The following is a 12,000-nucleotide window of genomic DNA, read 5'->3' as shown; positions in this document are numbered from 1 at the left end:
GAAGAAGGATAGCTATAGTTATAAGGTACCTGACGCTAAGCCCTGGATAGCCGGCTCGGTCTTGCCTTAGAGTGCTCTCTCTCTCTCTCATTTTGCAGTGCGCTCCTGCTAAAAAGATTTCTCATCGCGCAGGACCCAACCTGGAAAGCGCTCTGCGACCTCCTCCTTCCTAAGCAGTAGTTCGGCGGTCTGTGCTGCCCCTAACGAGGAAGGAACCCAGCACGAGGTCTTTGGCAGGTGCGCCTATCCGATACTCCTGGCCATCAAACAATCAAAATCGACCGGGAAATGTCATCATCTTCGTTCCTATTCCCCATGTCAGATCACGCGGAGAAGCATTTCCCTAGTGCCGATTATCCTTTGCTCTCAATGGCCCCCCAGTCGCCAGCGCAATTTGGCTTCTAGCGCCCGTCTTTCACGCATCCTCCTGCAGCGCACCACGCGACCAACAACGCAGCAGCAGCAACACCGAAGCCTGCAGCTCTCTGGATAGGTACCTAAGGTAGCCTTCGACGATCCACGGCCTGGGCAGACAGCCAACTCGCCGGGAACCATCCCATATGTCTCGGTCCCATCTCATTCTCGTGTTCATCCTCGCCCGTCCGAACTTCCATCATCTCACGGCGGTCGCTGCCATCCCATTTGGGGGCTGCAAATGCAAATCCTCGGATGAAACCCCGTCAGCCTGGTGTGGAGAGCCTGAACCGAAGGAGATCAGGCCGGAGATCATCACTGCACCCAGCAGTGAACCCCTTGAAGCCTTCTCACAGTGGGACGTCCCATGTTCAACCTGAAAGGCTTGACATTTCCTCAGGGCAACACCTGGCCCCAGCTCGCATCTGCTCCCACTTCGCGTGCTCGGAGCGAGTCGTTCGCTACGGCCTGGAGCCATCGCGGCCCCTATTCCGACAGGCTCTCCGACAGGCCTCTGTCGCAACAAGGGCCGCCGCGGCTCCCCTTCTGTGCCACCAAGACCTCACCAGTGTCTGCGGAATCGGCGCATTCACACGCTGAATGCCCCCCTTCGCCCACTCCGTCCACGTCGCAGCGATAGCTCGCTGCCACGTTGTGAAACCCAGCGTCACACGCTCACGGGTCCAGTCTCGCGCCTGCGTCCCGTCGTGTCTGCATCTTCGCTGGCAGCCGCAACAAATCGTTGGGCCCGAGATGTCCTAAGCTGAATCGCCTAGGCCGTCGAAGAGGTCGCTATGGGCCTCCGACCAGCGCAGTGTCCCTGAAGCTTGGCTTGACTCTTACACCACGGCCAGCGATTCAGCTCGCCGCACTGCCTCCGCCATTCGGCTAAATCGGGGGCGCCAGTCGGGGAAAGTTTCAGTCAGAAAGGGCTTACCAGAGCTGCTTCTTCCTTTGCCCAGTGCTTGTGCGAGCAAACTCTTCAACTTGAAGGAAAGAAACCCTCCGTGCGGATGTTCTAGGGGCTTGAGGGGGGCGAAAGAAGAAAATTCTTGACTGTCGCACGCCACCGAGCACAAGAATGAGACGTTACGATAGACTCAGACAGCTACCACAGCGGCTTCCAACGTCTTTACGGTGGGTCCAAGATCAACGGCGCATCCCAGCGCCGTCGCAACTCGGATGCTCTGTGGTGCCACCTTGCTTTGCAGTGCAGCTCTGCTCTGCTGTGCGCTGTGCTGCCAGCAAAGTAATGGCCTTTTCCATGCACCGCAGCTCAGTCATCTCAGCAGTTCAGCTTGGGCATTGGTCGTTGCTGTTGTTTCCACGCTACCTCTCTGTTGCTAACTTGCTTGTGTACGACAACATTCAGGCTTCATGCAGACGCTCAGCTTCTTCGTATTCAACCTGCTCGTGCTGCTTTTTTGCTTTTCCTCGTAACATGTCTCGACCTCATTATCCAACGGCCAGCTGCAGCGGCCTGCAGGATGCATGCAGGCGCAACGAGCCGCTCTCTTCTCGGCTTTTGAATTCAGCAGCGCACCATCGCGTTGTTTCTCGCGGATGCACAAAGGGCTCTACATCTCGGCTCGGGTTACAGTCGAGCTCCTGTAATCTGCGCTATTCGTTGAGAAAACCCCGACGCATCCCCGCTGGCTCGTGGCTTCAGGGAAAACTTCCCTCTAATTCGTGCCGCTTCAACCTCGTCTCGTGGCTCCCCACATGCCCATGATGACGTTGCTTTCCGAGTGGGTGCATCCATGTGGTAAAAGCTGAATTCTCTCTAGGGTCCAAAGTGCGGACGGCTCACTGCAATTTCTCTGCCCACAGAGCTCGGAGGTTCTTCCCAGCTGTCTACTTGATGCGAAGCGATGTCCGGAGCCCCGCCCCCGTCTCCCGACCCCTGGGCCGATTGTTCAAGGGACCAGCACCCGGACTCCCCTTCGTCACCGTCGTCATCACCTCCGTCAGCATAACTGACTAGACAGCCGGTGGACCGGGCTGTGAAGATAACCTCAATGCACAAAAGGGGCTTAAAGGGGGACGACAATGCTCGCTTTTTCTATGAATGCATCTGCAACAGACAAAATCGTCTGAATTATCCGCAACATAACCTGTCGCCTCCCGCCAACATCCTCATATCGCTTGTCTGCCACAAGCCGCTGCCAGGCCCCTTGGCGACGTCCGATCTTGACATCTGACGAAACAAACCCCGTTCATCTATCGCGTACCTGTTTTGAAACAATGGTCAAGGTTCATCTGAGCGTACGCAATTCCCAAACTCTGGTACCGGTGCAAGCAATTTAGCTCACGCCGGTCTTGCAAGGCCCCTGGATACCACGCGGCGATGGCATCTGTGCCGTCATGGCTCGGACGATGCGCTGCATGGGCCGAACGATGTCGGCACCGAAAAATTCTGGATATCTCTCAGTGGAAACAACATGACCGAGGCTTCGATCGACTGCGGTATGATTGCAGTGTCCCATTCTGGAATCGCCGTGCGGAGGTAATGCTATCTGCGGTGTGAATGGAATTGAGTGCGGCCTGCACAGTCCCATGGTGGGCGAATGCCCTCATCTCGTATACAGCTGAAACCGCCCGGCCTTTGGACGATATTGCCATCAATGTCTTCCAACCTCTTCTCAAGTTGCGTTCTTTTCGTGCTCAATCCCACCTTTTTGGCGGAACCCCTCGGCGGTTGGGAGTCTAGCATTTCATCAGCGATATGTTGGAAGGCATCCGCGTTGCAACGGTTTCGGGCCCACCCTGAGGAGACTTCAGTTCGCTTGTCGGGCCAGCAGCTCAACCCACTTCCTGAGCTTCGGCTACAACCGGTCTATTAGTCTAGTTGGTTAGGACGTCGGATTCTGATCAACATCAGTTCCTTCCGTAGGCCCAGGTTCGAATCCTGGATGGACCTCATTTTTGACGTTCGCGAGCGATCTCGTATCGCCATGTTGGGTTTTTGCTTCTCGTTTTTTTTTATTTTGCTTCCATTCTGGATATCGATTCTGCACCTTAGATGGAAGAGACCCAACGTGCGGCCTGCAATCCTGCATATCTGCTAACGATGTCTCGCATATTTCCTGCGAGAAGACTTAAAGACGTTGGGTTAAAGCCACGGTGTGGTGGTACTACCTCCCATCCATATATGATATCTGACGGTGTGCCTGAAATACTCCGGGTTTGCTCCTACGTTGACATTGCTGCTTCATCGCGCCACTGGTCCTTAACGTTGGTCCGGCTACCCAACTTCCCTTCAGCCGCCGCATAGCTCGGCCCGAGTCGATGCGATTCAATTTCCATCTGGGCGAGTCTCTCAGTCAGCCGATTCTGGCGAACGACGTTGGCCAAATTGTATCGAGCGAACAGCTTTTTTGCATCCGTTCTGCCGAGAGGCACAGCTCGTATTGACACGCCTATCGGCGCATGTCTTGGGTAATACACCCAATCACCAGCAGCACCAACTTGTTCGGACATAATCGGCACTTAAATGGAGGAACCGTTCGAATAAGTAATTCTCGTACGATGCCGGCACACACACAAGCGGCCAACCACTCAATACCGGAGCCTTGGGGGCGGTCAGCGATTCATGGATTCGTGGATGGCACGGCGCGGTGGGGGTCAACACCAAGATCGAGGGAGAAGAAGGATGCTGCCCCCTTCGCGAGAAATGATCATGATTTTCCCAACTACCAGGAACTCGAATCCCCTAGGCCACTCCATGATGATGCTTTCGAGCGTAAGCAGCGGCGCAGGCTGGAATGATAGGTTGAAGACGACACGCAATCGTGCTTCCCCCGCGGAGATCTGAGTCGTAATGTGCCGCGTGCCGAGGGCGCACCGCAATATCCCCGACATTACCCCAACATCTGACCCCCACGAAAGTCCCACATGCGTCTCGCAGTATCCTGTCTACCCATGAGCCGTGGCATTTCCCAGATGGCGTTGAGGGTTGGAAGGAGATCGTGGGGGAACGCGACACTCGATAGTTGGGGGTCAAGAAGAGGACCATCTCGATAGCTTGGGTCTACCCCATGGGGCTCTTCCCCGCGTTCGTGCTAGGCCCATGTTCTCCACGCTGGGAACGGCTGTTTGGGTGAGCTTGTCCGGAAGTGAGGAGAAGGGGGAAGCGTTGCAGGAGGTAGGGTTTCTCCAAGGTGGAAGAAGGGCAGGGGGGATTGGGATTTGATTAAGATCGGTCGAGGTCCCATTCCTTTCCTTTGCCGCATGAGTTTGACTGGGAGGTCTTGTCTGACAAACTTCTCGTCTTCTTTTCCTTGACCTTTTCAACACGTAAGGTCGAGAGGGCTCTACGTTTGAGACTCAAGCGCATAACACAGACGGCACCATGGACATGGAAAAGAAAGAGAGATCCTCGGACCAGGTTGAGGATGTCAACGCGGAGAAGCTCAGCGTCCACGATGGGACGCTCATCATGCCCGCCAGTCTGGCAGCTTTAAGTCAGGAGGATTATGAGAAGGTTGGGAAGAAGGCCACGTTGAAGATGGATATGGTCATCATGCCCATCATGGTAAGTCATTCTTTCAACGCACTCCATCTACGGGGGCTAACATGGGATCAGGTCATCATGTATGTCCGTAAGTAACCACCGCCTTTCGTCTTCCGATCCAAGTCTCGGACCTGACACACGTGAAGTCAACTACCTCGACCGTCAAAACATTGCCAGCGCCAAGCTCGCCAACATTACCACGGAACTCAACCTCACCCAGGTCGAGTATCAGACCACTGTCAGCATTCTCTTCGTCGGCTACAGTACGTTCCCCTTAGCAGCTATTTCTGTGTGCTTTCGACTGACGATGGTCGCAGTATTGATGCAGATCCCCTCCAACATGATTGTGAGCAAGATTAAGTGGCCCGGGGCGTACATCTGCGCTGCCATGGCAGCGTGGGGCGCGATTTCGTCTCTCATGGCCGTCGTTCACAACTACGAAGGCCTCCTGATGGCTCGGTTCTTTCTCGGTTTCATCGAGGCCGTCTTCTTTCCAGGTGCCCTTTACTACCTGTCGCTTTTCTACAACCGCAAGCAGTTCGCCTTACGGACGGCAATTCTCTACTCTGGGTCGCAGCTGGGCAACGCCTTTGGTGGACTGTTTGCCATTGCTATCTTGAATTTGGATGGAACCAGTGGCCTTTCTGGATGGCGATGGGTGAGTTCCTTCTATTGACGATGTTCGTGTTGAGACATTCAGGCTAATACCATGCCAGCTCTTCCTCGTCGAGGGTGTCATCACCGTTGGACTGGCCATCCCCTTCGCCATGATTCTCCCCAACTCCAACAAGAAAATCCCGACCCTCACCCAACTCGAGTGCGAATGGGTCCAATACAACTTCGCAGCCGATCAAGGCCAAGAGGACAACGCAAGCGAGGTGACCGCCTTCAAGGGCTTCATGATGGCCGTTGCGGACCCCAAGACCTGGATGCTGATGGGAATCCTCTACTCCGTATGTACTTCCTTTGACATTCTTCCCCAAACCATCTCCGGGTAGACATGTCAACTGACCACAACCACCAACCACAGACCTACATCGTCGGCGCCGTCGCAAACTTCTTCCCCTCCGTCGTCGGCGGCCTCGGCTTCTCCCGCACAATGACCTACGCCCTCACCGCGCCCCCCTTCATCCTCTGCGTCTTTACCATGCTCCTCAACGGCTTCCATTCCGACCGCAAGCAGGAGCGCTACCTCCACATCGTTATCCCGCTCTGCATCACCCTCGTCGCCAACGTCATCGCCGTCTCGACCATCAACATCGCCGCGCGCTACGTCGCCATGATGCTGCTCCCGGGCTCCTTCTACGCCGCCGCCGTCGTCATCCTGTCCTGGATCACGGGCAGCCTCGCGCAGCCGAGCGTCAAGAGGGCCAGTGCCATCGCGCTGATTAATGCCATGTGTAACACGCCCAATATCTGGGGCAGCTATCTGTACTACGGCGCGCCGCGGTATATTACCGCTTTCATTGTGAATATCGCGGCGACGGGGCTGGCGATTGGGTTTGCTACCGTTACGCGGATCTGGCTGAGGAGGCTGAATGCGAAGTTGGGTCGGGGCGAGGACTGTGGCAAGCATGGGCCGACGGCGGCGCAGGTTTCTACTGGGTTTAGATATCTTATCTAGGTTGAGCTGGAGATTATCTTATGGGCCAGGGGATGGCATCGGGACATCTATGAGATTTTATGGACCGAAGTCGTAGATTGAATACAATGTGTTATACTCAAAAGTCTTCTCTATATGAGAATTCAAAGGATTGGGTTGTGTTTTGCTCACAGAATAACTAACCCTAGCACTAGTGTCAACATGTAGGCCGCGAGGGATCATTACATGATTAGGATCTTGCAACGAAGACTGACATTTCCAGTTGATATAGTAAGGTAGAAATAGAAGGCTTCTCTAATATGTTTACTTACTCCTAAACACTATCGTAATCTAAAGCTTCACCCTCCCGGTAACCTCCTTCTCCGCCCTTTCGCTATTGACCAGCTCAGGGATGATATCCTCGATGCTGGCCGCACCCGCCAACGCCATATTCGTCTCCAGCTCATGCCTCAAAATCTGTATCAATCTCCGCACACCAGCCTCTCCATACCCGGCCGTCATCGAGTACAAAAACGGCCGGCCAATGCCGACCGCACTCGCGCCCAACGCCAAAGCCTTGAGAACATCCGTTCCCCGTCTGATCCCACCATCAACGAACACCCGGAAATTTGCTTTCGTCTCAGGGGCAAGCAGATGCGGCGCGTAGCGCCTGATCTCCAGAAGCGTCAGCATCGGCGCTTGGGCGGTGTCCTGGCTTCGCCCGCCGTGGTTCGAGAGCACGATCCCATCGACACCGTGTTGGTGCGCGATGAGAGCGTCCTCAACCGACTGGATGCCCTTGATCACAATCGGCAGCGACGTCGTCTCCCGGATCCATTCGAGATCAGCCCAGGTCAGCCCCGCGTTCAACAATCCCGACGCCGTCGTCTTTGCGACGCCGCTGGGTTCGGACAATGGCTCGTCACCGGCCGTCAACCTCTCATCCCGCTCTCTCTTGCCAATGACGGGCGAATCCACCGTCACGAAGATGGCCTTCGCACCGAGGCTCTCCGCCTTTCGGATGGTGGCCTGGGCTTTTTCTCTGTTGCGGTCGACGTACAGCTGGAAGAACAGCGGCTGTGCGTCGCCCTCCGCCCGCGCACCGAAGATGGCGTCTATCGACGCGCTTGGTTTCGTCGGCATGCAGTATATGATCCCCTCCTTCGCCGCTGCTTTCACCAGAAGGGTCTCGGCCTCGGGGTGAGCATACTTAGCCTGGCCCGTTGGCGAGATGTAAAACGGCAGAGACGAAGGGAGACCGAGGATCGATGTGGCCGTGTTGATGGAATCCACATTACGAAGCACCCGCGGCCGCAGCGCCAACCTGCGGAAGATGCGTCTCGAGTCCCGGAGACTCTGCTCGTCTTCCGCGCCAGAGCAGTAATACGCCCATCCGATCTCGGACAGGTACTTTTCGGCCACCTTCTCAAAGTCGTCTGCGTTGATGATGGCACCCAGGTGCGGAAACTTCGGCTTCGGCTTTTCTGGCTCCGGGGCTGATGATTCTTTGGGGAGGGTTAGAGGGTCTACGGGTCCCAGACAGCGATCCGGTGACAGCGTTTCTGCGATGAGGTCCGGGTTGTGGATGGAATCGTAGTCTTCTGTCGCGTCACGACCGGCGCAGTTGAATATCAGCTTAGCGCCGCCGGGGTGCTCATCGAGGAACTCTGCGATGTCTTAGTAAGAGAGCTTGGTGACGGAAGCGGGAGATGTACCTGTGACGTCCCATACCTGGCCATGGATGACGACCCAGCACGAGTCTTTGGTGTTGTTCTTTGCTACTTCCGTGCCGCTCACCACCATCGTGGCTATCTTGGTGAACTGACCTGCGGGACGGAAAATGTGGGATAGGTCCAATGGGCGTGGTCAAGATGAGGCTGAGTGCTGGCCCGAGGAGATTGGCGCTTTGAGCAGCTCAAGAATGAGATCTTTCGAACGTCTCACGGGTCCTTTCCTCCCCACGCAATACTCATGGGGCTTGCTTGGAGCAGTCGAGCTCCACCGAACTCGCGACAACAGGTTGGGGACAGACTCCGTGGGGGTCAGGAACCATGGCCTTTCTCCGCGTGCTGCTAGGCTCAGGCCGGCGTCGTAGTTCAAATAGCGGACTGAAGTCCGTCCTAGCGTGCCGGTTTTCCTGGGGCGCTTTCCCTTCTTCGTCTCTGCTGCTGAGCTCTCGCGACCAGGAAAGCAGCGAACGAAACCCCCACCCAGGCGTGTCCGGGGTGGACGGGGCTGCATTCCAGGCTTCTCCTCACGAAAGGGCGACGAGACGCTCCAAACATCTCCACGAAAAGTGGTGCGGCTCCGCTGCCGGGTGCTGTTCGATTCGTCGTTGCTGTGATGTTGTTGGGCTCTCGTGCGGAGAAGCCCCCGGAGGTGTGTCTGGGGAGCTCGGGAGTTGTCCGGGGCCCCGGGATGGGCCCATGTCTGCGGCTGACTCGCTCATGCGGGGTGAGGAAGAGGGCGTCGGGATTAAATCCGGGGGTGGACGCGTTTGGATGGCTCTGGCGTTTGTCGAGGGGAGATGTCCAATGGACTCTCTACCTTTAAGCCTCGAACTGCTGAGTCGAGAATCGGCGCCAGGGGAGACATCATCTGTTAAGGTTGCAATAGGAGCGTGATGCCAATGGAAATCCTTTGACTCGAGGGCGTCAATTGATAAGCCATCATTTGCGTAACTTTTCCATCCAACAATAAATCAATATCCATCAGACTGCTAGGTCGCCTGGAACCGACATGGTCCACAAACCTGTTTTCGTGGTAATTTTAACACCAGCAATATGTCTGCCATCATCCTTGTGGAGACTCGATGGGGCTTCAGCGAGGGTGACCCCCACTCATGGGGGTTCACAGCTTGCTGCTTGCCGTGGCCGAGTGGCATCGACGATGATGGCCATAAAAAGCTGCGAACTCACTACCTGTGACCAGATGTGGTAGTGAAACTTCAGGCGAGCACAAGATCACATCGATTATTATTGCGACGGCAATATATCGAGCTGTCTGCGTTTCTCATTAAGGAGATCAATGTTTGAAGATAAAAAGCTTGGGAATGAAAACCCATCAAGAAAGAACATTCCTCACTACTAATTCCAACAACTAGTGAACCTCCGCTAGCAAGCTTTTGACTTTGTTATTCTTCTCCGTGTTCATGTTCCAATCTTTCGGCGGAGGCTCAAAGGTCAGTTCAACCCTGGTCGGAAGACCATGCAATGAGAGCTTCCTCCAAAGTGGAACATGCCAATCTGCTGCCCTTTTTGGATGGTGTCGCCAGGAGTGACAGTGAATTCACAAGAAGATACTTAGCCATTCCAATGAAAACGATAGCCATGAGCCCGATCTTGAAATTCTCGGCCTCGATATAGATGATGCCCCTGGTAGCAACAGCACTAATGTACGGCTGCGAATAGTTCGGAGCGGCTGTATCGGGGTCATTAGGGTTGTCCGCAAGCCCTCAAAGTAGTTCTCTGCATAGTAGGTGCCTGGAACTTGCTCGATGTTCACCACCTTGCCGCTAACAGGGGCATGCCATCGGTGGTAACTCTTAGCACTTAATGCTTGGTATACTGTCCCACCAACAAACTGTGAGGCTTTCGAGTTGTTGTTCAACATATTGACGAGAGAATAAGGTTGCCCTTTGAGCCAGAAGTTGTCGAATAGTTGGACGTTGTAGGCAACTTCCGACTCACAAGCATTGGTGATGAACAATGATGGGTCGGGGTCGCCGTCGGCAAAAGGCTGGAAATCTGGACGAAACACGGGGCGTTGTCCCTCCTTGAACTCCCGCGTGAAGAAACCGTCCCATGAATCAAACCCGTAGTAAGGTTGGCTAGAATCGCACTCGAAGATGGACGAGAAATCTTTACCAAGCGCTGCGTTGGCTAGAAGACCCAGGGCATCGGGTGACAGCCAATCCCATTGCCGAAAACGTAACAAGACACAAGAGGATTCAACGATGGCTACACTAGCAAACTGCCTGTCTGCCTGAAACACGAGACATGCTCCTTTTAGTTCTCGCTGAAAATTAACCAGTCACTGGAGAGCATAAGGCTCGAACAGTGATACTTAAATGACTGCTTTCGTCTGCGAAAGTCTGGCGAGAGAAGATGTGTATGGAGACGCTAAAAAGGAGCATGTCTCGGGCGTTGAGAAGATCACGCGAAAGTCTGATTTAACCTCACGAATTTCAAGACAGAGGCTTCCACCATGAGACAACGTATGGGACTGAAAAGCTCGTCAACTTGGGTAAGCATATTGACTGGTTGCGAAAAGGCTTCGACGGTGTCCCGTGATAGCCTCGAAGATAATACAAAATAATTTGATGCGCCAAAAATGCCTTAATGACCGAAGTAGCTTGGTTGTATGTCGATAATGCGCTTAGATAGTTCAAACTCAGCCCCGTACAACTTGAATTACGGGTTGAAGAGAATGGTGTCTTGCGTACTTGACTTTCTGGTCTGTCAAATCGGAGTCTTGACCTTTACAGGAGGCTTCTGCGGGCAACGCTCAAGTGGCTCATGAACTCGACTGGGTATCCTTCGATGCCGAATTTCTGCCATCTCATATCTTTCGTCCCATACAGGATCCTAACAGCTGTTTCAGCCAGCAGGCCTTTTCTGGCCAAAGACCGCCCTCAGGGCCCTTCTCACATATTGTAGACTGATCCCCATCTTCATCATCAGGTGATTGGATCCACCCCCGCGGGATCTGCGTCATGAAGTCATACCAGTAGTCGCCAAAATGACGGTAGCCCTCATTCGTGGGGTGGACGCCATCAACCCGAAGTAAACCTGTAGGAAAGCTTGTAAAATCAACGGCAAGAACATGTTTACCGGCAAGCTGACGAGATGCCACGATGCCTGGTATATGGCCTTGATACGGGACGGTGTTCCGCTGTTGCCCCTCATCACGAGTGTTGATGATCATAGCTACGAGAACAACCGCACTTGGGCAGGCTTCTACTATTTGATCGATGAGTTTGCCTAAACGCTCGGCGGCATCTTTGGGATCGTTTCCTTCGAGAGCGACGTCCAAGTTTGGGTTCATGTCATTAGTCCCTGCATGGACGAGGACGATGTTGGGCTGCTGTTGCAGTGAGGGGTTGACATGATCTGAGATGAATTGAATCGTTCGCGCATTCCAAGCGGCCTGTCAACCTGATTAGGCGAATAGCTATTTAGGAGATTACGCAACACTCACGAAGTAGTTATCAGGGATCGTTCCGCGAACTGTCTCGGTTCCGATGAAAGACACGCGATCATCTTCATCAAGCATTAGTCTGCGCTTTGCCTGTGGGCGAATGAAACGCACTTGAAAGATTTTGTCGAAGCTTCATACGGTATCCATTTCCATCGCCTCCATCAAGATCACTGAGGAAGCCTACGGTGATAGAATCACCAACACCGAGGATACGAAGGGTGGTTCCGGGCTTAATGGCCTGACCGGGCTTGGTGCCTTTGAATTTGAGCGGACTTCGTGCCTCCATGACGGG

General features: G+C 54.3%; 4 protein-coding genes across 4 annotated transcripts; 2 read left to right on the top strand and 2 right to left on the bottom strand.

The window, feature by feature from the left end:
* Window positions 1-2,658: 2,658 nt before the first annotated feature.
* CGGC5_v010440 (uncharacterized protein) lies at window positions 2,659-2,941 on the top strand (the record flags this gene model as incomplete). Its single annotated transcript, XM_066152357.1, has 2 exons — window positions 2,659-2,679; window positions 2,741-2,941. 2 exons carry the CDS (start codon window positions 2,659-2,661, stop codon window positions 2,939-2,941), a joined length of 222 nt encoding a protein of 73 aa, XP_066008288.1.
* A 1,824-nt stretch (window positions 2,942-4,765) lies between these two features.
* On the top strand, window positions 4,766-6,551 carry CGGC5_v010439 (putative transporter; the record flags this gene model as incomplete). The annotated part of the gene is made up of 6 exons (XM_032021391.1): window positions 4,766-4,948; window positions 5,000-5,015; window positions 5,074-5,190; window positions 5,245-5,585; window positions 5,644-5,880; window positions 5,958-6,551. 6 exons carry the CDS (start codon window positions 4,766-4,768, stop codon window positions 6,549-6,551), a joined length of 1,488 nt encoding a protein of 495 aa, XP_031881683.1.
* Window positions 6,552-6,860: 309 nt separating this feature from the next.
* On the bottom strand, window positions 6,861-8,312 carry CGGC5_v010438 ((S)-mandelate dehydrogenase; the record flags this gene model as incomplete). Its single annotated transcript, XM_032021392.1, has 2 exons — window positions 6,861-8,176; window positions 8,225-8,312. 2 exons carry the CDS (start codon window positions 8,310-8,312, stop codon window positions 6,861-6,863), a joined length of 1,404 nt encoding a protein of 467 aa, XP_031881676.1.
* Window positions 8,313-11,069: 2,757 nt separating this feature from the next.
* On the bottom strand, window positions 11,070-11,994 carry CGGC5_v010437 (uncharacterized protein; the record flags this gene model as incomplete). The annotated part of the gene is made up of 3 exons (XM_032021393.1): window positions 11,070-11,657; window positions 11,709-11,770; window positions 11,820-11,994. The coding sequence occupies 3 exons, from the start codon at window positions 11,992-11,994 to the stop codon at window positions 11,070-11,072; spliced, it is 825 nt and encodes a 274-aa protein (XP_031881677.1).
* Window positions 11,995-12,000: the final 6 nt, after the last annotated feature.

This window comes from Colletotrichum fructicola (genome assembly GCF_000319635.2).
Source record: "Colletotrichum fructicola Nara gc5 chromosome Unknown KSG_Nara_v1_contig06, whole genome shotgun sequence".
In the NCBI taxonomy this organism is placed as follows: domain Eukaryota; kingdom Fungi; phylum Ascomycota; class Sordariomycetes; order Glomerellales; family Glomerellaceae; genus Colletotrichum; species Colletotrichum fructicola.
The sequence above is the reverse complement of the archived record's forward strand: the minus strand, read 5'-3'. Positions and strand labels throughout refer to the sequence as shown.